The sequence below is a fragment of the Hippopotamus amphibius genome, chromosome 8 (assembly GCF_030028045.1).
Source record: "Hippopotamus amphibius kiboko isolate mHipAmp2 chromosome 8, mHipAmp2.hap2, whole genome shotgun sequence".
Lineage (NCBI taxonomy): Eukaryota > Metazoa > Chordata > Mammalia > Artiodactyla > Hippopotamidae > Hippopotamus > Hippopotamus amphibius.
In genome coordinates, this window is record NC_080193.1 from 135,056,067 (window position 1) to 135,081,144 (window position 25,078).

Consider the following 25,078-nt stretch of genomic DNA (forward strand, 5'->3'; position numbering starts at 1 on the left):
TTCCTTAGCATATGAAAATTATTTAGGCATTGATTAATCTGCTGAATAATTAAATCTACTAATGCCACACTGTTTAAATTTCAGGGCAATAATTTACACTGTCTACCAATGACTATGAAATATAGCTCTTGACTATATTTTAGATTGATTACAAACAATTACAAGCAAATTAGAATGCCTCCTTCCTATCTTTTTTGGCCTTCATTCCCAGCTTTCCCTTTCCTCGCCCAGTTTTCTAGATGTAGAAATTTATGAGATAAATGTGGATTCTTGGAATATATGTCATATATAATAAAACATCTTTTCATCTTAATTATAGTAATGAAATTTTCTGTATCAAAATGTTACTAACACTTCGTTAAGAAGTCATTTAAATTTCATTTCAAAGTTGAAACACCTTTCAAATAGCGAATGCGTTAAATTTAGATAATACTAAGATACACAGGGTGAAAATTTAAAAAGCAGCTTTTTACTCACATAAAAAGATTATTTTAGGGACTCTAAAAGCATAAATGAAACTTTTCCAGAAATCTACAGCAAAACAACAAAGGTATGAAATAAATTTATTCTACTTTAGAATTACAGAAGTTTAAAAACTAAACAATGAGTGTGGTAGGAGGATTTGTTATTATAAAGTTTTACAACGTATCAGATTGCAAAACAGGCCATTTTTAAGAGGCCATGTTGCAGAGATGCCTATTTTTTTTTGTATTTTACGAGTCTACTGGGTCTCTCAGGTGTTTGCTCTGGGCATAATTAGGAGAATACATTTCTTTTGACAGCAACTTGTACTTAAATTTCAAAGACATAAATATTATTTAAGAGAGACAGATTTACCTCAGGGTGCAAGAAGAATAAAAGTGTAAATAAGATTAATAACACAAACCATTTATAGAAGACAGATATAAAGAATAAAAGTGATACTATTTTATGTCACATATTAAGTATGAGTAGAAAAATCTGGGTCTATTTTTTTAAAGGTCCTATTTTTACATTTAAAATGTAATAAAAGTTAAGTTTAAACAAATGAAAAAATTATGAATCCATGATAAAAGAAATTCTTATATTTTAAATTTTTAATAAAAATTATATTTATATTACATTTTATATTTTACAAGTATAAAATACTATTTAAAAAGAATAAAAACTTCCAGTTACCACATTTTCATAAAATTCACCAAAGTATTACACAAAAGTCTGTACTTACTTTAGATTAAGTATCATTAAATAGTTTTAAAGTAGCTACTACTATACAAATGTCTCCTAAATTAAAATCAAAACTGTTAATAATTTTTGATTCAGATAAGTTGAGATTTTAATACACCTAAATTACATTGAAAATAATTCTTTTCAAAATTGTGTATCTTTTAAATGTGTATGACATTTAACATTTTACTGAATAGTTAATATAAAATCATTTTACATGCTTTTAAAGACAATCTAATTTTAAAATTGAAACTAAGTACATTATATAAAGTAAAATACAAAAGCATGTCATCTAAGTACATTTATTACATCTTCAACTAAAAAAGGGTTTGTTTAAACAAAACTGTCTACATGGGCAATTCTACTTTTTATTTTTCACTAAGTAATGATTAGTATAAATACAGGATTATAAAATAGTCTCATGACTTGAATCATTGAGGGGGTTATACATTTTTTCTGCTTTCAAATTATTACACGACTTCTGAAACCTGCACTACTCTCTTCTATTTTATGGTTGTGTCACCTAAAGTGCTGACATAGTCATTCTGTAATAGATGCATGTTTAACGAGCTTTTGTAGTTTATTGATCCTTGGGGAGATATACAAAAGACTCTGTGACACTATGGTTGATTAGTCAGATAATACGAGTAAAGTGTTTATAAATTTGTGACTGACACAGTTTGAAGTTTTTATAAATGAAACAGGGAGATTTTGAGCTACTCTGTCACACTGCTTAAACTAACCTAAGTTTCCAGTGATTAGTAATAATGAAAGCACATATATTTCATAAGACTTGAATTATACTAGGTTATAAGCCTTTTTTATTCATGAAGTTAAAGATTATTCTTTCTTACATTGTTATGAAAATATTTTTGAACTATGATGATATACTAAAATTAATGTGATAATAATAAGGTAAATTACACATCTGAATATTCTTACTAACTATAGAGCTTCTTTATATAAAGGAAAAACTGTAGAAATTAGACTTCTAAGTTAGGGAACCAACATAAATTTGGGATGCTTCTAGTGAAAACTATATTAACACTAAACAAAAAAGTAAGACCAGTGTAGTGTACACAAAGAAACATAAAAATGGTGTTTCTGTTACTTTTACTTTAATGACTATGGGGAGTTTCTTGGAATAAATTCAGATGTTATAGGAGATTTTTAATCAACAAGGTGAAAGCAATTAATTTTTTAACCTCATAATTCTTTAAACATTACCCATAACACCTGCATTTTTGTTTCTCTTACTTTTTTCTTCACAACTTAATAATTAACTATCTGAAAGTATTAAAGTTTAGAATCAAGGGTTACATATAGGCCATTTCAGAATTTTGAGTTGGCCCTGGTTAAGTATCATGTGGCTTTACCTTTATAGTAAAGTTTGTTCTTTTAACAGTTAATAACAGAAAGAATTGCAATTGAGCTATTAGGAGGTAACAAGAGGCAGAATATGAAGCCAAGATATGCCCATTATTGGCATCATACTAGTTACATCTTGTGCACATTAAGTAATAATGAAGAAATGAACAAGTACACATAAGAAGAGTTGATTAATATTCACTGAGGTGTAAGTTTATGTAAGAGATATTGTGAAAGTCTGGATTATCAGTAAAAATACATGCCTAGTCACTGCTTAACTGTTTATACTGTAAAGTTTTACCTCTCTGATATGATAAAAAAGCATCTCTAATATTTTTTGCTTTCCTGCAGCATCTAATTTAATGCTGTGTACACAACACTATTTTTAAAAATTAAAAAAAAAAACTTAGTTGATTACTAGGATCTATAGGTATCATTTAACAGAGGAACACTATTTAAAATCTGAATAACTGGTAAAATTATCTAGTCCTGTTCACAGGTCTATAGTTATCAGAGGATAACAACACTTCAAGAATTCAGTTTTACCTATGGGATTTCCTCAAATATTCTAATAAAGGATTATTTGTGACATATGTTATTGTATTGTTATTTTAAATAATAGTTCCTTAAGTGTTTACCTTTAAAAAAAGAAAATCACCTAGAATAAAATAAAATGATTTTGTTATTATTACATAAAGAAAATTATACAAAGAAAAACATAATGTACTTTCTTTAATGATTTTGTTTTATCCTCAATTTGTTTTCTTAGCATTTAACTGTCACTTTCATTTTAACTACAATTTTCTAAGCACCTACCATATACCTGGCTCTAAGCACTGGTGATACAACAGTAGACAAGAAGGACAAGACTCCTGTCCTCATAGATCTTACAGTCTGGGAGAAGACAGACCATAAACAAGTATAAAATAAATAAGATAAAGGAGTGAAATTCCAGAGGTGAGGTATAAGAAAAGGCAAAATTAGGTGTTCTGGGAAGGCCTCTTTAATAAGTTACTGTTTGATCTATGACTGAATAATAAAAAAGAACCACTTGAATATTTGGTGGAAGAACAGCAACAGTAAAGATCCTTTGATCAGGAATAATAAAAAGACAAAAATGACTGGAGCACAGTACATAAGACACAAGTTGTACGAAGTAAAGTTGGAGAGGTTGGCAGAGGGGTCAGAGCATGTGGGTCTGGTATGTCACGGTGAGGAATCTGGACTTTACTACAACTGTAATGAGAAGCCACTGGATAGTGTTAAGATATAATCTGGTTTCTCTTCTGAAAAGATCACTTCAGCTGCTCTGTGGAGAATGCATAGGGAGTCCTGAGGAAAGCAAGAATGAAAGCAGGGAAAACAAGTTCTTTAAGTTATTATGCTTTAAGCTATTACTTTATACACATACATATTTTTGGTTTAATATTTTGGCATGGCTTTCCTGACATTTCTTTTCTAATTACTCATGCTTGCTATGGGCAGCCCTATCAAGAACTTGTATTGCTCCAAGATAGGTGGGTTAATTTTCCTTTAGTTTTTTCTCACTTTATCTGATAATTGTTTTTATATTTCTAAGTACTTCAAATTGAAGAGTGAGTATTTTGTATGCTATTAATGTTTCCTTTTTCTGAAGATGAAGGTAGTTAGAAGAGGGAGAGCTGTACCTGGTTTCTCATATCCCTTTCCCTTTACTGGAAACACTGTACCTGATTTCTCTCTTGGTCAAAGGTGTATCCTTTTCCTATGAAAGATGCTCTTGGGTCTTGAGGAATTCTTAGAAATCCCTTAAACACATCATTTCATTTTAATTATCTTCATTTATCCCATGGCTGCTGCCTTCCACTCAATGCAGACCTTACTCACTTCTCTTCAGCAGCTTTTTCTACTCTCCTTCCAGGCCACAAGAGCAAATATGAAAAACCAGTGGAAAGGTCACGACTTTTGGGCCTTTGGGGGTATCTCAACCTGAGTATTCACTCCCTTGCATGATCTTATCTTTCCTATTCTCTACGGTATCCCCTTTTACTAAATCCTGGTATGTCTGGAGATAATGCTCTGGGTTATTTTCATTATTCTCTCTTCCTTTAGCTTTCCTCTCCAACAGGAAAAATCAGAATGACAAGCCCCATTCTTCTTAGTCCTTCCAGTAAGAAGAATACTTGGCAGGGAATACTTGTCTCTTGAGGGATTTTCCAGGTCTTTTTCCTGAGTTATTCCCTCAGTTCCCATCTCTCCAGATAGGAGAAAATTAGGTTGAATTCTTAGAATTTTAACTAATCACCTTCCCTACTCTTCCCACCATTGCTTTCAGAAGGGAACAGAGTTCGCGGCCATGGCCATTCCTGGAATCTGTTACCTCTCTCTTTCCCTGCCTGTCATTTTTCAGAGATAATGGTTACAAATCCACGCATAGATTCCCTTGTTATGTTAGATGTAGAAGCTGTCAGTGCCCTGGATAACTAACATGTAAGGAAAAAAACACCTATATAGTAATAAGTAACTTATTGTAATAAGTAAGTAGGCACTATGTGGTGCCAGGCACTGTTCCAAGAACTTTACACATACACTCATACAAACACACAACCATTTAATCATAACTACAAACCCTATGAATTGGAATTGGTATCATCTCCATTTTACAGATGAAAAAATTGCATCACGGAGAGGTTAAATAACTTGCCCAAGGTCATATAGCTGGAATGCACTGAAATTAGAATTCAAATTCTGATCATTTGGTTATAATGTCCAGTTTCCTAAACAATACACATATTGTGCCTTCATATTAGAAATCTATAATGATAGTTTAAGCCACAGCTGAGGCCAAAAAACTGAAAAATAGGGCTCTCAACTTCTAGACCAAACAGTCTCATTTTCATTAATTATTTGTTAAATGCTTATCTCACTTGATAATCTTATAAGCCTAGGAGGTAAGACTCATTATCTCAATTTTAGGGAAGAAATAACCTGAAGAGCTAAAACAAGCTGATTTAGAGCCAGTATGGATATCTGAGTCTCTGAAGCATCAAAGCCCTGGTTGTAATGGCCATACCTCTATTCAACTGTTTTAATGCAGAATGCATTCCTTTGTAACATATTTTAACCTTTAACTGATTTCTATTAAAATCCGTATAAGCTCATTTTGACTTATTTCAATAATTTTCTGATTCTGAATTATATGGTAAAAGTCTATTTCAAGGATAGTACTTAGGCTAATTTTACACATCAGATGCTAAAGAATAATTTTGAGAGCAGAAGGCCATGGCTGAGCTGACTAATGTTTGAATTAGGACACATAGGACTTGTCTAGGCATGCTGTAACACAAATTTTGTGAAACACTGGTCACAGAAAGAAATACCTTCTTTTGTCCAAACAAATGCCACTCACTATATTTTAAAAAGGTAATTAAAATCTCAGCCAAGAAAATTAACTCATACATTGGAATCCTTCCTACATTCTTTTATGTTCTAACACCTAGTTACTATCTCTAATCTTTGGTTTGCTTATGAAAGTCAGTAAATCATGACAAACCCATACTCCAAAAAATTTATATTTAGAAGAGCCAATGCTTTAAGAAAAAATATTAATTTATGACAAGACAACATTTTTCTAGAAACATACACTTACTTCTGCTTTTTTACGCGCTTCCATAGCTTTCATAAGCATCATATGTTGTCGCCTTCTCTCTCGTTCCTATTAGGCCAGATAAAATTAGGAACATAACTCAACCATAGTTAATAGTTTGACTTTCAAATGGAAAAACAAAACAAAACAAAACAAAAAAACTCAGTAAAGCATGTTTAGCATTTATAGACAAGTCACAGTAAATACTAAATATAAGACAAGAATGGCCAGTCTGTGCATGTTTTAGTTCAGGTTTAGAAAGCAAATACAAGAACAATCAAAAGCAAAAAGGTAAAGCAATGAACATGGAGACAGTGTAAACAGAAGCATACAAGATTTACTTATGGTCAGTTGTGATGCTCCTTCAAAAGCTGGCAGAACAAAAAGCATAATGGTTGGCTGGAACAGGTCAGTTACCTTACATCTGCTATTAGAAAAAACCACAAATATGTACTATAGCCAATTAAACTAAAGGCTGTGTTGCACTCTCAAAATTTTTAGATCAGGCAGAAATTGATTTATAATCACTTTCACTTCATGGTTTTAGAATTAGTTATTTTTATTTCAAGTACACTATCATTTTGTAAATTCAATGAGCCACCGACAAATTAGAAAGTTTTTTTTAAACTTTTATACCAATTTAAATTGGTCATGTTCATATAACAACATCAATGAAATGGGATATTCCCGTTTACTGATGTCTTCCACTTGATGCACTGTTTAAAGCCACAAAAGCTGCACCATGGGCTCATAAGTGGAATCTAAAAGGCACAGTATGAAAATAAGGTAAGCACTAGCTTACTTTGATAGTCTCACTTTATTTTAAAATAAAAAAATCACATAGCTATAATATTGAATCAATTCTTTTTGTTTAAATACATGCAGCTCCCCCAAAGGGATATTTCTAAAAATTTCTAAAATTTGTCCATAAAACCAGAATATATTTCATATTCTCTCATCAACCTAACTCAAAATTCCCATTGTATTCAATGGCAGTTTTGCATTGAGAATGATGGGAGAATATGGGTCATAGTTGTATCTAATTTTACAGTGATCCAACTTTCACTGTGACATCAGTAATGTAAACTTTTAGACAGCAGCCTTTATATAAGGCTTGCCCAATTCAATTAAAAATCTTGGAAATGTACCATATTTCTTTATAGACAGACAAGCAGATGTATGCAATGCACTGTGCTGTAAAGCCATGCAGCAGTATGTAATATGACAGCAGCCAGTGCTACACTTTATGCATTGCTATGACAACCATATCACAACCAAATCACAATGCGGTGTTAGATGTACAAAAATAAACATACCCATACCATATCTAGTCTATGCCTCTCCAACTCCTGGTAGAAAGAGTTGGCACAACATTATGAAACAGAAATCACAGAGTCATGAAACCAATTTTTAACCCCCCAAAAGACACCAATACCAAAGCAAGGAATTTAAGCAGGAATTATACTGGCAATTTTTAAGAAAACATCTTGAAGATTTTTCCAAAAATAGATTTAAGAAAAGTTATAAAATGTACATTTCAACAATTGTATAACTATGTGTATACAGACCTGATGCTTTAGAAGAACAGCTTGTTGTCTTCTCATTTCTTTTTCCTTAAAAATAAGAAACTTTTAATATGTGATTTTTAGGGAAAATTTAGAACATACTATGAGTATTAAAAGTTGCTTTTCTGAGATTCTATAGTCTTCCATTAGGTTGAACCATATGAAATTGCAAATATCCAATAATTTTTTACTTATAAAGTGGTAACTTCATATAGTTCTACCTAATACATAAAGACTGTATGATAGGAGCAAGGATCTTTATTCAGTAGCCATTTAAAGTTGAAATTCAGTTACCTAACTGCACACTTCAGTGACACATTCACTGAACTGACTAGCTAGACAGAGCATCAGATACAACTGGCACTTTAAAAACCAAACCAAAACAAAACAAACATAATGAAGCAACCCTCAAATCTAGCTCATTAAATACTCTCTCCACTCTGAATATAAATTCCTAAATACACTCTACGATTAAGAGCATCTGTATAGAAATCAGAGTGACAAGAGACAAAGGTATAAGCTTGAGATTTTTATGCCCACTGTGAATGTCACCAATTTGAATATTTTTATAAAGATAAAATATGGGTGAAATTAATATTAAGGGCAGTCATGAAAACGAGTAGAACTCGAAAGAATAACGTTAAGACAGTCTATGTAGAAAAGGCAATGAATAGTTCCCTGGCTTTATAAGATATGGTTGTAGCGGCTGTTTCTTAAACCTATAGGACCACGTGGCTGCTCAATTTCAGTAAACAATTATCAGAAAAAATGGAAGATAAGGGGTGGAATGTGTGTGGGGGGATGGTGGCTGGAGCGGGGATGAGGGTCCGACTCTCTTATGCTTCATGCGAGAATAGCAAAACCAAAACATCCCCAAACAATACATGAGGTTACAATAAATAACAATGGCTAATTTTACCACTGGTAAATAATAGCTGATAAAGTTAAGTTTTTGTTTCTGTAGGCTCTTCACTTTTTAATAGTTAAAACAGTTGCTAGACACTAACAAAGAGAGTTATAATCAAGGAGAGAATCAGATTTGGATTATAAACATAAATGATACAAAACAGCTTTGGGGAGACCTTGTCCATCAAAACTATATACAGGTATTATGCAATAGGTTGCATTTCTGATTTGATGTCTGCTATTTAAAGAGCTCAAAGTATCACACAGAACCTGTATAATGAAAAATAAAAAGCACATATAATATACATACAATAAAAACAGACATACACATGTTTTATCTCTGCTAAACATTTTTCAAGATAGTTATTTTGAGGAGGACTATTTTTAATATAATTGATACTGGTATAATATCATATAGTTTTTATTTTTGAAAAATGAAACTGATTCTCATCTAAACTAACCTTTATTCGTTTCTCGGCCTCCAATAATTTGGCATTTGCTGCTTCTTCCTTCTTTTTCTTTTTTGCCTGTGCATGCAAAACAGGTCTCAAAGTCATGCAACAGCACCACTGCAACTTGAAAATAATCTATGATTTCAAAATGGAGCTACATACCTCACAAGGTACAAAACAACATGTAACATATATGTAGACAATTACAGATTTTCCCACAGTTAATATTATATTTAACATATTAATTTCATTTCTAATGTATAGATTAGCATTAAGGTATAAAAAGTTATTAAATTCATAAGATTATGTCAGCATTTCTTGATTTCTTCAAATTCTATTAAAAGTCTAAAATAATTGAGTGTTTATTATTTTATGTTGAAACAATCATAGAAAAATTATTTTATGTAATTTTTGCTTTTTTTCTGATTTTTTAAAAATTAATTTATTATTTTTTTGGGGGGGTACACCAAGTTCAATCATCTGTTTTTATACACATATCCCTGTATTCCCTCCCTCCCTCGACTCCCCCCCCACCTTCCCTTGAGTCCCCCCCATCCTCCCCCTCCCAGTCCTCTAAGGCATCTTCCATCCTCGAGTTGAACACCCTTTGTTATATAACAACTTCCCACTGGCTATCTATTTTACAGTTGGTAGTATATATATGTCTGTGCTACTCTCTTTTTTTGTGACATCTTTGCCTGGTTTTGGTTTTAAAAGTAAAACATGATCACCATAAAAAAATTTAGAAGGTGGAATAGATTTTAACTGATAAAAGTTACTTAAAGGATAAATCAAGAACATTTAAAAATTCACATCCACTTTGTTTTTTTTTTAATATTTGAAATTTGAGATAAAGTAATCCATTACTCAGCTGACATAAATGAAACACATTAAATATGATTTTCTCTAGCTGTATATTGTGACTGAATTCAAGGTTTTTTAAAAAGATAGAATGGAAACATAATCTTTCATGAAGTATATTTTGAATATCAAGATCATGATACCAAATCTGAGCTTCATAATCTTAAAGTCATTTACTATCTAGTAGTTTCACAACTATCTAGTAGTTATTGTCAATTTACTTTCAGACAGGAGTATTTTTGATTTGGGTTTATTTAAATTAATTTGAAATGTGTAAAGAAATATGTGTACATTTCTAGAAGGAAAAATCATGTAACATAGAAAACTTCAGCTATTTGATGCCCTCAGGGAACAAACTGTTCTATATAGCAATAGTTTCCTGAATAGCTGGGAGGCTATAGTAATTTTAAACATTAAAAGTTTATTTTCACTATTTTAGATGGAAATAATTTTGAAATATATACTGCTTAGACACAGTATACTAAATATAATTTGGCTTTTTCTTGATGACTTGGGGCAATTATTCTGAACATCAGTTATACTGTACAGTTTGATAGAGTAATGCCTTTCAGCTATTAAGGTGTTGAAAATTGCTTGCTATTCATAAAAGATTACAGACTCTTGCTAGGCTTTTGAATTCCTATATATGCTGGCTGGAGTTTTTCTGTACTTTCCCTTGCCATCTTGTGGCTATTATTTTACTGATTCCAACATATGTCCTCTAGTTCTGTTCTATCAGTATGTGGGGAATCAGGGTATATTAGAAACCAGAAAAACAAGCTGGTTAAACTGTTTCTACATTTAAAATTTACTTTCACTTTTGCAATGTTTTATTTCTAAATTAAAAGTAAATATCTGGCTATAAGTCCTAATGACTTTTCTAAAAGTAAAGAACACGACTTTCAGCACATGAACTTTATGACACCTATATTGGCTGTTCAGAAGTTTTCCCTTTTTCTCTTTCCCTTTTGTCTTATTTTCCAGGTTGTTAGGATTAGATGAGTTTGCTAAATAAGGTTCAGGTAAGGTCTTACTCTATGCATTTTGCTTAAAGAGAATTTCTGATGGGCATATTCAATTTGTATGAGTGAGAGAATATGTAAGGTAAGATTTTTATTTTTGTAGACTTTAAAATATATGACTATATTGCTTTAATCATATTACATTTAAGAATTCTACCTCTAGAATTTGCTGGGCTCGAAGCTCTTTTTCCATTCTGATTTGTTGTATTCTCTTAATTTTTTCCTGTAAAAAAAATTATAATAATTTAAGATAATAAAATAAACTAAATATCTAGGTGAAAAGTATTTAAGTGGATCACACAATTTAAGATGTAAGTACAGAATTACCAAAGGTAGCCCATGGTGGATAAAAAATTTAACTGTTTAGTTTAATATCATATATATGTTCACATCAAATTAATATGATTTTATAAAATTTCTCAAAACAATTTGTAAAATACAAATGCTACATAAGTATACAGAAACCAGGTAAACCAAGCTGATTAAACTCATTTAGCCTGTGGAGTTTTACAAATATTTGCAATTACAATTAAACTTATTTTGAAATAAATATAGGACAGAATAGTAGAAAAACAGTATGTCAGGAGTGAGAAAACCTAAGGCTAATGCTGAGTTGCTGTCACTCACCAGATGATCCTGAGCGAAGAATAACTACTCTTGTACAAAATAGGGAGGGGCGCTTGCTCTGTCTCACTACGTCATGAATAAATTAAAAATGCTTAGAAAAGCGTATGGTGCCATTCACACTGTGACAGATTATTATCAGCAATTTCTATGCTAGTATAATTTCTTACTTGACATGGTGAATAACATAATATTACATTGCTTTTAACTACTATGATAAGTCAAATTCAGAAATAATCTGTAATGTTATTTTAAAAAGGATGAATTACAATTTAACATTCTGGAGACTGATTCATATGACATACTTGGTGCTCACATTGTCTAAATTTACTGTACTAGTTAGTGTTTTAGAACTTGGTGGTCACCTAAAGTTTGATAAAACTTTACATTTTGATTTAAAAACATTATCTCATATGCTGTAACCACAATGATAACAACCTCATGGTCATAAACCCCTCTGAAAGTCCCCAAATGGCACTCAATGAGAGTAAGACATAGTTTGCCCCCAAAACACCCACATTTTCCTACTGGCAAACTGCATTTGTTGTGGGATTTCAGAGCCAACACACTTTATTTATACTGCTGAATATTCTATTATCTGCTCCAACTTCCAGATGCTAGTCATACCTTTTCAAGCTATACTTTTTTTTTGCACACTGATGTTATAGATCCCCTGCAGGGGTCTACTGCAGGGTAACAAGATTTCTGGAATTACTCTTCTGAGTTTAGAAGACTGTTCACATTCTATGATTTTGCTATTGGTGATCCTATGTTAGTTTTGAATATTAAACACAGCTTGCCAAAAACAAAACCCCAAATGTATCTTCTGTTTCATTTCCAAGTCTTAGAGAAGGCTGTACTTGATCCACATCTAAAATATTTATTTAGATTGGAACTTGAGACCTAAATAAAGCATACTCTTGATCTATTTTTTCTGCTTTTATCAATCATATAAGGTGATATGTTCTCAAGTCAGCAAAAGTCATACACTGTTCTCTTATGTACATAGATAGGTATGAAATCTTCATCTTAAGTACACTCAGTCTAAACCTTTATCTTAACTGTACAAGTGATATATATATATATATATATATATATATATATATATATATACTTGGTAGCAGTGTCATTAAGCATTAGCAGAGATAAACATTATCTATAAAATACTATAACACAGGTTTAGCTTATAATATTGGATATCCAATCCCTGAACTGGGCTTTTTACATAAAATGTCGATATCTTATTGATCATAAAAAGAGCTGAAATTATCTTCTTTTTACCTAATAGAAAACTAGGGACTTCTCTGGCAGTCCAGGGGTTAAGAGTCCGTGCTCCCAATGCAGGGGGCACAGGGTGCAATCCTTGGTAGGAAAATTAAGATCCTGCATGCCACATGGCGTGGCCAAAAATAAAAAATAAAAATAAATAAAAATAAAAAATAAGATAAAAATTAAAATTAAAAAATAAGTAAACTAAAGTCCCTAGAGAGTAAATATTTTGCCTTAAATCAAACAGTAAATATAGAGCCCTGGTCATATTCCAATGCCTCTTTGTTCCTTCTGCTTCATAACAATGCTCTGCAAGCTTCCAGAATATTGCCTTGAGGACTGTCTGGTGATACGGGACTACTAGGTAGAAAAAATAATCCAGAAGCACATATTCTAGATCTAATGCTGACTTTAAAATAGGCATTATGTATGTATGTGAGAAGACCTAAGCTATACTTTGATTCACTTTGTTGAGAAAAAGGAATAAGTCAGATGGTATTCTGAAACTAGCTTCAGATAAATATCTTGATGAAAATCTATGATCAGCTCATTTGTATTAACGTTGCTGGAACATTGGGACTCCAATACTTTTTTGATGAGCAGCAAAAACTATATATATTTAGGTTGTAGCCACTTTAAGACTTTAGGATCACAGGGCTGAATTTAAAGTGCTGATAAGATGTTATGGCTCTCTAGCCATTAGGAACTAGGAGAAGCTATAAAAAAGTATAATAAAACAACAGTATTTCACTTTTAAATGAGATATAAACTTATTTTTACATATATGTAATATACAATAAGTATTTATATTTTAATAAAGGCATTCATTAGACTAGCTATTTATAAGTCAACCTTACAGTGTCTTTATCAGTGACAATTAACAAACTAAGGAAGGAATTCAAGTTTATAGCTGACTACTTCAAATTACAGTGAAAGAGTTTACCACGCAGTTTGGTGTTTTATATCATCTTTTAAAAAGTGAGCAGTTGCTTTGTGTCAGGCACTGTCGTAGGCACTTTACATTCATTACCTCATTTAATCTTCAGATAATGAAGTTATTTCCTTTTATAGTGAAGGAAATAGAGACTTAGAGGTTACATAATTCATCTAAGGTTATGAAATGCTTAAGTAGCAGAGCCCATATTCAACTCTAGGCTGTCTGACTACAAACTAAATTCTGAATCCCAATTCTGTATCAACTCTTTCTAATCATACTGCTTTAGTCAACACTGGACAGAACCATAGAGACAGCCACATCAAATCTAACCCAAGCCATTTATTTAGCAACTATTTACATAACACAGTTGACTTCACTTCACACTCAGAAATAACTACTTACCATTTAAAAATTTTTTAAAGAATAGTAGTTATCCCCATTTTCTTTCTGCTTTAGTGATTACAGTGAATATATGGAGATGGGAGAGTAGTTCACACATTCCCATCTTAAATAAAGTTGAAAATCTAGCCATGTAATACTTTATCTATAAGAATTTTAAAATTACTTCATTTACCTATACTTAATTTTGAAAACTACACACAGGAGGGGTACTGGAGATATACAATAGAATGCTGCTGAAATGATACTTTTTTCATTTTTTTGCACTTTAGTTGGCTCTCCTTATCTGCAGGTTCTGCATCTATGGACTCTACCAACCATGGATCAAAGATATTCAGGAAAAAAAGTTTCCAGGAAGTTCCAAAAAGCAAAACTTGAATTTGTCTCAGGCTGGCAACTATTTACATAGCCTCCACATTGTATTAGGTATTATAAGTAATCAAGAGATGACTTAAAGTACACAGCAGGGGACTCCTTAGGTGGAGCAGTGGTTAAGAATCCACCTGCCAATGCAGAGGACATGGGTTCAATCCTTGTTCCAGGAAGATCCCACATGCTGCAGAGCAACTAAGCCCGTGCGCCACAACTACTGAGCCCGCGCTCTAGAGCCCGTGAGCCACAACTATTGAGCCCGTTTGCGGCAACTACTGAAGCCCACACGCATAGAGCCCGTGCTCCACAACAAGAGAAGCCACGGCAATGAGGAGCCCACGCACCACAATGAAGAGTAGCCCCTGCTCACCACAACTAGAGAAAGCCTGTGTGCAGCAGCGAAGACCCAACACAGCCAATAAATAAATAAATAAATAAAGTTATTTTAAAAATAAATAAATAAAGCACACAGGAGGATGTGCATAGGTTATATGCAAATACTACACCATTTTACATAAGGAACTTGCATCTGTGGATTTTGGTATCCATGGGGGTCCTGGAACTGATCCCTTGTGGATACTGAGGGACGACTACAGTAAATTTTTAGTAACTCTGAAAGCACTCACAAGCAATGGAGGCGAACCTTATGCTATAAAACTTGAATTTAATTTTTTACTAGTATTTTACATGTTTTAGGACAAGTTTTTATTAAAATTTGAATATTTAAGGAATAGCCTTCATTTACTGATACATTAATGTTAAAAGTCTGAGAGTTATTCATGATGTCAACTTATGTTCAAAGTCTATCAGGATATTAAAAGCACTCATACAATACACTGGTTGGTAATCGATCCTTAAAAAAATCTTGAAAGTAGAAGACTTAGTTTTAAAATGAGGTTAATTTTAATTGATGAAAGAAGACAATTTTCTAAATAAGATACATAACATTAATGTGAAATAGTTATTTCAGAAATCAAAATGAAAATAATGCACATACAGAAATATACAAATAGATCCCCAAGATAATGCCTGTTTTAAAAATCAGTTCCAATGAATAAACATACCTGTTGTTTCATAATCTTTATCTGTTCTTTTTGCTTTCGTTTCTCCTCAGCAGCCATTATTGCTATGATGAAAAATCAAAGCACAGATATCATCAGAAGAGGAGCAAAGATGAGATGCTTCTTATGAATTACCCAATACTCATAAGTTTATGCTACCATTTATATCACCCACCTTGTTGTTTTTTAGCTTCTTTGGCAACCCGAGCCTGCTCCTGCTTTTGCAATTTTCTCAAAAGCTTTATTTGGGCTGCTTGCCTGGCTATTTCTAAAAAACACAAAATTTCAAGGAATGCTATTAACAACTTTACATAACTGCCAACCTAAAAACCATAACTGTGAAACTGGTATCATCATGAAGGACATAATTTTTAAGAAAATTGCCAAATAGATACTAAGTAGGAGAATGGCAGAAAATGCCATGTTCATTTCCCCTAGAAATTGCCAAACTATTTCACCAAGCATCGTCCCATATACAGAACAAAAACGATGCCTCCCTTAATCCTCATCACAGAGGCTAACATAAGTACATTTTTTTTTCACATTTCAAGTAATCCTTACTTCGTAGGAAGGTAGCTGCCAATATGCTAAAAAAGTGATCTAGCTTCAGTCTTAAAAATAACAAAATAAATTAAAAAAGAAAAATAACCCAAAATAGAACAAAGTCCCCCAAACTTAGCATTGCAATCTGCTATAAATGGTAAAGTTTCTGAATCCACTGATATTTTTACTTATGAAGGAAAGAGACTAAATCTCCTAAATAAAGAGTACAGAATGTCAATGAGTTTTAAGGACAACCTAGTTCTCATACTTTTTAAGGACAAATTTATGAAACTGGGATAGACTGACATAATTAATGGTCCCAATTCTTCATTTCTTGACTATCTATGTCGTTTGTAACGTGACTTTGCGGTCCCTCTCATCAAGACGTACATGGAATGTATCTTCTTGTCCCTTGATTTTGGGTTCAGCCATGTGATCTTCTTTTGCCAAAGGGATGTACACAGTATGATGCAAGTCTGGAATTATACCTGTATTCTTTCTACTTTTATTCTTGTGCCTTGCTCTTTATTATGAGGACATGTTTGGGCTAGGCTGCTGGAGGTTAGGACACATGGAGCCAGCTGACTCCGCAAATGTGAAAAAGCCCAGCCAAGATCAGAAGAGATGCCTAATTGCCTAACTTACCACTAGCTCATTCCATCTGCACAATTAATGCTTAGTGTTGTACACCACTGAGGTTTTGTAGTTGGTTGTTTCCCAGTGTTATTGTGGCAACAGATAACAGAAACAGAAAGCATGTAATGTCACACTTTCTTCTGCTGAAATACTTCTAACTATAAAAGTGGTGTATCATAGTATCATTCATAAAATCATTTTAGAAAATACCATTTTACATTAGACATTGTTTTCAACTTTGCAGCAGAAGAAGAATTTTATGAAATTTATATATTGTACTTCCTAGGTGGCACAGTGGTTAAGAATCTGCCTGCCAATGCAGGGGACATGGGTTTGATCCCTGCTCCAGCAGGATTCCATGTCGTGGAGCAACTAAGTCTGTGTGCCACAACTGCTGAGCCTGTGCTCTAGAGCCAGTGAGCCACAACTATTGAGCCCATGTGCTGCAACTACTGAAGCCCACGCATCTAGAGCCTGAGCTCTGCAACAAGAGAAGCCACCGCAATGAGGAGCCCACATATCACAATGAAGAGTAGCCCCCGCTCATCATAACTAGAGAAAGCCCGTGTGCATCAACAAAGACCCAATGCAGCAAATAAATAAATAAATAATAAAATTAAATTTTTTAAAAAAGAAACATATATTATATTCACAAATAATGACTATGATTAGGTAACACCTGAATTGCTTCAGCTCTACTAATAACTTCCACCATTTTTTGAACTGTTGTATTAAATTTACATGATCTTGTTTAATCTTCATAACAACCTTATGAGATAGTCAACACTATGCCCAGCTTACAAATGAAATAATCAAGGCTCACATAAGTTAAAGAAAAGAGCCAAGATACACACCCAGCACTTTCTGACTTCACAGTCTATATGTTACTACTTCTAAAACCCTTAGGGAAATTTGTATGTTTGACATTTTAGAAGGAAACTTAACCCTATGTCCTTGTAACAGCTGAGGTGAAGTTGGTTACTATGATTTCCTACCGTTAAGCCTTAAAAAAAGGGGATGGGATATAAGAGGGTTTGATTTTATCTAGGAAACTTGAAGATGAGATAGAAGCTGAAGCCAAAGTATACCTCCAAACTTCCAATAATTTTCAATATTGAGAAGTTTTAAGCATCATCAAAAATTTCTGGGCTGCAAAAAAGAACTTTTCTGTTCACGAAATATTCTGGGAAATAAAAATGTATAAACTGGCCTTCAGAGTTAGCAAACTCTGATAATAAAACAACTGAAGGACACTGTTCTCAACTATGATAGATCCAGATAAACTTTTTTTTTTTTAAGAACTGAAGGCTTTCACTGAATTCTGCTTTAAAGACCTAAATATGCCTTAAAATATAAAGGTGTGTTAAGTGGTCAAAAAAGTATTTCCTAGAAAATGTGGCATAAGTATGATGTTTTGTTCCAAGCCAAACCTATGCTCTCTAATAGAAGGACTGGCTTATAATAAGGAAACTTTATAATATATAGGTATATTTTTGTATATGAATGTGTCAGTCAATTTCAAACTCAACACAAGTTAATAGTAATTTTTATGTTTAAACTCAGAACAGAAAAACAGTAAAAAGCTCAACTCATATCTTTTCACTTTAGCAAGGAAGATACGACATGGATTAATCATTTAAAATTTATATAGCTTAACTTTTATATTATGAACAGTTGGAGAAAACATGAAAAAAAAGTTTAAAAAAATTAGGGACACTATGGAGGAAGGGGAATGAGTTAGAGACTTAGAAAAATTCACTCAGGCTCTGAGGAATAAACTGCTCCCAATATCTTCTCACTTATTTGGCTTATGGTTGATGAATATATTATCTATTGTAAAGAACATTTGAAATATTAATTTGGAAAATATCTTTCATGGTTGAAGAATCTGTCTCTTTAAATTTTAAAGATAAAAATTTAGTTCGAAATAAATTTTTTCACTTAGAATTAGGGCATTTTACATATACCAAATTTCTTTGATTCTAAGATGCATTTTTATATATATCTAAAATCAGAATATGTCTAAAAATTGGCATCATTTTTCTTTGCTAGTGGTACATCTTAAAATAACTGGGCTTTGTATAGACTATGGCATCTCAGATTCTACAACTTATGAAATGGACAGGTGTTACTAGATATCTTAGAAAATTCGAGATATGAATGGTATCAGCCAACTAAAAAGTAGGTTTATTTAGACAGGTTGAAAGTTTTTTTCATAGTAAATCTCTGTCAGATTCTTCTTTGAATTCTCTGAGAAATTAGAGACGTCTCATTTCACAATGCTTGAAAGTACACTCAAAGTTTGCATTTATTTTACTGTTCTGAATCTTTCTCCAAATTAAGTCCAGTTGATCAGCCTAGTTAAGTCCTTGTATGATGACAGTGTATCACAGAAACTTACAGAACCCCCTCAGATAACCGCCTCAAACTGTTAATGCAGAAAGAAGCCTTTTAGAAATAAAAGTGGTGATAGTGATTCATTGCTATTTTTTCTTCCCAAGAAAAAAGCATGCATAGTATACCATATTTACTTGTACATATTAATAATTATTATTTATTTAGTATTTACATATATATGTGAGAAAGAACATGTACACAATAAGGTCAAAGGTAAAGAATTTTCAAAATGCAACATAATACAACAAGGGAAAGCTATGTAATGGAACACAGATCAATCTGAAATCTAGAGGGAGAAAAAACATTGAGTAAAAGTTGAATAATTAACTTCTATTTTGTAAAAATTTAGTTAATTTTGCAAATATAAAGTAGCCATTTTGGATCCTAAGTATTAATGCCATTTGTATAAGACATGCATGAAGAGCCCATACTTTGGTTATCAGTTAATTCAAGCTTTCTTGTTTTACGTAAACAATGCACATTCCTCACTATCATACATTCTTCAGAAGAGGCAGTGGTTAATTGACAATATTAATTTAAAAAACTCATCATGTATGGCTATATCTGTTAATATATTAACTTTTTTTGACCTTCACTGGAAAACTATCCAGGAGAGATGTCTTAATAGAAACCAAACAGAATAACATGAAAAATATTTAACTAACACACTAAGGCAGGGAAAAACTTATACAACATTAAGTTACATACCAGGCAGTTAATTTACATGCCATTGGTGGAGGTATGAATTGGTACAATCTGTTTGGAGAGACTCTTTGCCTACTATTTACCAAAATTGAAAATGCACCTACCCTTTGATTCAGATTCTACCTCTAGGATTTTATACTATAGGAGCCACACCTTTAGAAGGATGTGTGGATATGTATAACATGCTCTTACTGCAGTATTGTTTGTGATAGCAAAGATCAGGAAATAGCTGTAACAGTCATCAAAGGGAGACTAATTAAATGAGGTATGGGGGAATCATACATATTATCACTTACTATTCAGCTACTGAAAGCATAAGGTTGATTTTTAAGTGCTGATATACAAAGATGTTCAAGATAAATTCAGTGCAAAAAAGGCAAGTTGAATAGTATGTACACTGTAAGTCATTTATTTTAGAAATCAAAAAGGATATATATGTAATACAACATACTATATATGCATATGTGTGTATATATACACACATATGAGTGTTTGAAGGCATGTGTGTGTAAGACTACATGTACACATCACTGGTAGATTAACAAAAATTGTTAATGATTGCACTCATGAACATCTTTTACAGAAAGCATTCTGTTCTACGAGCTTTCATCACCAATATTCGTCTTAAAATAAAAAACAAGCTACAAAGAAGTCATTCTGATGTTGCTTACAATAAACAAGTTAGGCTTTCCCCCAGAGAAAAATCCATGAGAAGTAAAATCCTGTTAAGTCTTTTAAGTCAGTTTTTATTATTAAACCTTTATTTTACATTGATACATATGTTTACATGTATGCTTGTGAATATAAGACACCAATACATATATGCAGATAAACTTCACAAGAAGAGGCTTCTCAGTTGTAACTAGTAACTCAAACTCATAGCAGGACTATTTTATTTTAGTCAGCTTTTTCTGTGTCAGACATTGCCTGAGAACTTAATGTTAATAATTTCTGTGCAATTTTGAATCATGAATACATCTGAGGTTATTATGAGTACTTTATGCTTGATAGTGATACCTTCTGGTGCTCTTAAATATTTTTGAATGAAGTCTATTACTTGGGCATTTTGAAAATATCTGTAATATGTGCATACTACAGAAGAACCCAAAGACTGGGGTTACTTACCAGTAATTGGAGTTCTCTGACTGACAAGTTACTCCATAGACCCATATACTTTGGAGATATCCCCTTGTACCACCTCAAGGAATCGGGAGCTGTTAAAATGAGAATTTCCAGAAGGTTGGCACAACCTTAAGGCATGTGCCAAGTGCTGGTAGAGTCCCTTTCAGTGCAAGCCTTAAAGCTTATCACCCTCCTTTGTGATTCTAAACACACAGGGTATGTTGTAATTATGAGTATGGCTCTTGAAAGGAGCTTACCTAATCAAAGAACTCCAGTTACTAGTGGGACTTCTTATTTTCTCGTTTTGATTCTAACACAGTAGTAAAAATATCTACTTTTTAGAAATTGAGAGCAGTGTCAATCATTCATAAGTCAAAAATATAAGAAATATTTATACTTTTTTAATATGATTATTACAGTGTCAGATAATAATGAGATGTTTCTTACCTTGAGCTTGCAGTTTTCTTAACAATTTGGCATCTGTGTTATCTAGAAATTCAGCACTACCAACATTTGGAGGTCGACCCTTCCGACGTCTCATCCTGGATTCCTCTCTTGCTCGCTGTCTGTCTGGATTTGGTGGTCTTCCTCTACGACCTTCCATTGCCCTGATACGGGGAATGACATCCTCTTCTTTCAAAAGGCACCACTGCATTCCCTTTTAATTAACATTTTATAGAAATAATATATTACGAACAAAATAAACACAAGTGATCAATATGTCAGAAAATTCTAGGCAAATTCACAGATATTTTGAAATTTGTAGAGCTGGTACAAACTTTAGGAATTTTATTTTAAAAATTAAATTTATATTTATAGTTATTCACGGACTTGGCATATTTTTGACATTCTTAATGAATTCAACTTTAAATACAAAGAGATTTATATCTATATCTATAAACCCATAAAGAGACATTTTAAAATTACCATTTCTGAACTATACTGACCATAAATTTGGCTGATATTTTAAAATATTAGTTGTGTGAGGACACCTCTATGGATTGTTCTCATGAATTATCAGTTAAGCCAAATATTAAGCTATCCAAATAAAAGATGAAAGTTCTCTTTATAGAAATATTACAGCTAATAAATCAAGAAGGAGTGTAAGAGTTAGACTATCAGCATTTTGTAATACCTGATGAATTAATGAATCTAAGCATTGAATTTGAATGGCTGCCAATCACCAAAAACAGAGACAACCAGACAGACATCAGCCTCCTGATGGAAGTTCAGTCCATCACCTATAAATTAGTCTTGCCCCCAGCAAAAGGAAATCAAACCTAGATTAGACTTAACTATATAACTTCACAGGAAAAACAGGGTGAGAAGTCTATGTTTAACTACGTAGTAAAATCCAGTCTAGGAAATTCTACAAATTTCTTCAACAGTTTCTTCAACAAATAAATTTCAAGAAGTAAAAAACTGTGGGAAGATTAAAGGACTCTTAAAAGATGTACCAAGCAAGCCCAATGTGTGGACCTTATCTAGATATTGATTCAAACAGACAAACTGTTCAGAAAATTATAATTAAGGGACAATTGAAAATTTGAACAATGACTATTATTTGATGGTATCAAGGAATTATTCTTTTAAAGCGTGATAATGGTACCATGGTACTCTTGTAGACAACAAGAGTCCTTATCTTTTAGAGATACGAATGGATACATTTATAGAGGAAATAAGATGTATACTATTTGCTTCAACAAATTATGGAAGAGGAGAAGCAGATGGGAGTATATGTAAAATAATATTGGCCATATGATAATTTCTAAAGCTGATGATGAATATTTGGCATACATCTGAGATTTCCCATTATAAATCTCCTGATGGAAACACATGCGCCGGCACAAAGCTCATGTAGTATATGAATAATCCTGTTCGGTGTATAGATACCACCAGAGTCTGGTTTTCATCATCCTTCACGTGTCAATCAAAACAAATACATTACGTTTATAATGAGCTGCTTTCCTTCTTAAAAAGTACATTATTCCCCCCAAAAATAATAAATAAATAAAATAAATAAAATACATTATTATATTACCTAACTCATAGTCCAAATCAATACATTCAGATGTAGAAAAGGCATCCTTTTAAAATAATCCTTCTAAAATAATTGTTTTCTTATTTCTTATCTCTTTTTTTATTTTTAAAAAGAGATAATTCCTTTAGTGTGAAGTTTGAGAAAATGTTTTAAACGTGCTTTTTTTCTTAAAAGAATCTCAAACTAGGAATTTAGCTTGAACCAGTGGGCAATTCTTCAACCAAAAATAATCAAAAGTTCTTGAGTTATATTTTCTGCCATGATACCTAACTTGGGACAAGGAGTCTATGAATATCTCTTTCAATGGGTACTAAAAATACAAATACCACTTCTGCTACCATAATAGATGATGGTTACATCCCACATGCCAAGTACTATGCTTAGTTACAGGCATTTCGATTATATTATGCACTTTAATCTTTACAACAGTACTATCTAATATGGTGGATTTTATTTACCTACTTTACAATTGAGAGAATTCAGTCCCAGTAGAGTAATTTCCTAAGGTACGGAAGCAATAAGTGACAGAACTATGATTTGAATCCAACTGTCTCACTCTAAAATCTGTGCTCTTAACCACTACATGTACTTAATTGATGTTACAAAGATGTTCTTATACTTAATAAATGACTGATCACAATATTCTGCCAGGAAAGCACAGCCAAGATGATGGCAAGGCAGGATTGTTTCAGAAAAAAAAACAAAAAACAAAAAACAATGCATATAATCCCTATCTATATGTTTAAAATAACACCAATACTAATCCTTTCCAGTGATTCCTAGGTTAAACATAATTTTAGAAATTAATTCTGAGTAAAATAAGATTTTTTTTTTTTGCTGAGATTTCAATGAAGTCGACAGAAACAACAGTTGTACTAACTGCATTTTCACACCATAAACCACTAAGAAGAAAGCCATCAAAACATTTTTATGTTCACTAGTATGGGAAGCTTTTGATTAGCTCAGGTTTTCATTTTTCTATTATGCTCTTAGGCACCAAGGCAGCGTGCATCACATAAATTGAAAAATATAAAAGTGACATTTGTGACACTTGAAGTAGAAGAGAAAGACTAATAAAAGAGTCCGTAAAGGAATCTGCATTCAGTTTTTACAGTACCTTATTAATAATAAAATCAACTTTTAGCCAAGATTTAAAGGGTTTGATCAATTTATCTTTTTTTTATCCAGTTACAGTTTTACACAGTTATATTTTATTCAGCTAGGAAAATACACCTGTGTCAAAAAAAGGAATAGAATACGCTGGTGCCCCAAACTTACCAAACAAATATAGTGACATTATCGTTACATTTCTGTCCCTGGCATTTATAAAGTAAATGCTTTCTAAAGGAGTTGCATATATTGGACTACATATAATGTCTTTTGACTCCTGAATTCAGAAAATGAGAAATGGTTGTTAGGAATCTGAAGCTTCTATCACAGCTTTAATTCACTGAGCAGCCAAAATAACTGGGAGTAAGGGGGAAAACAAGAAGCATTTTTCTTAATAAACTTTTCCGTAGGAAAAGCAAATATAACTTATATCACTTGATTCATATGCTATAAATTTTTTGAAATTATTCATCAAGAGATAATTTATTAATTTTTTTCTTAATTTCTAAGACTAAGATAGTAAATGGTTCCTGAAAATAATCTTTTTTTGACCAAGATTCAAAAGATATGGATAAAAAGAAAACAGATATTCAACGTGACAGAGACGGTGACAGATTAAGTCTCTTATACCATAATAATTTTGCTTTCAAGAGTTACTAATTAAAATCCTTAGCAATAACATACTTCTGTAAATACTATAAAGAGAAGGGAAAAAAGGGTTTGTTTTATTTCAGAAGACTTAACAAAATAATTAAGGTTAAGTGAATAAGTACACTATACATTATACACGGTAATACATCATAAAAGCACACTATAAGACTGTAATGTATAATAAAAATAGTTTCCACTACTTGAAC

The 25,078-nt window shown here is 32.3% G+C and overlaps 1 protein-coding gene across 25 annotated transcripts in view; it reads right to left on the reverse strand.

The window, feature by feature from the left end:
- Positions 1-25,078, reverse strand: part of BAZ2B (bromodomain adjacent to zinc finger domain 2B) — a 365,031-nt gene that overhangs the window by 57,616 nt on the left and 282,337 nt on the right. For 15 of the 25 annotated variants that reach the window (XR_009055068.1, XM_057745064.1, XM_057745056.1 and 12 more), the window contains 8 exons: positions 21,518-21,728; positions 15,843-15,935; positions 15,671-15,732; positions 11,163-11,228; positions 9,132-9,197; positions 7,768-7,812; positions 7,516-7,548; positions 6,203-6,268 (listed from right to left, as the gene is read on the reverse strand). Coding sequence is in view for 24 of the 25 variants with exons in the window: in XM_057745064.1 (XP_057601047.1) it covers positions 6,203-6,268; positions 7,516-7,548; positions 7,768-7,812; positions 9,132-9,197; positions 11,163-11,228; positions 15,671-15,732; positions 15,843-15,935; positions 21,518-21,728 (642 nt within the window). In the remaining variant the exon portion in view is untranslated. The remainder of the gene's footprint in view (positions 1-6,202; positions 6,269-7,515; positions 7,549-7,767; positions 7,813-9,131; positions 9,198-11,162; positions 11,229-15,670; positions 15,733-15,842; positions 15,936-21,517; positions 21,729-25,078) is intronic. The other 10 variants (XM_057745062.1, XM_057745075.1, XM_057745076.1 and 7 more) reach the window with 2 other exon arrangements.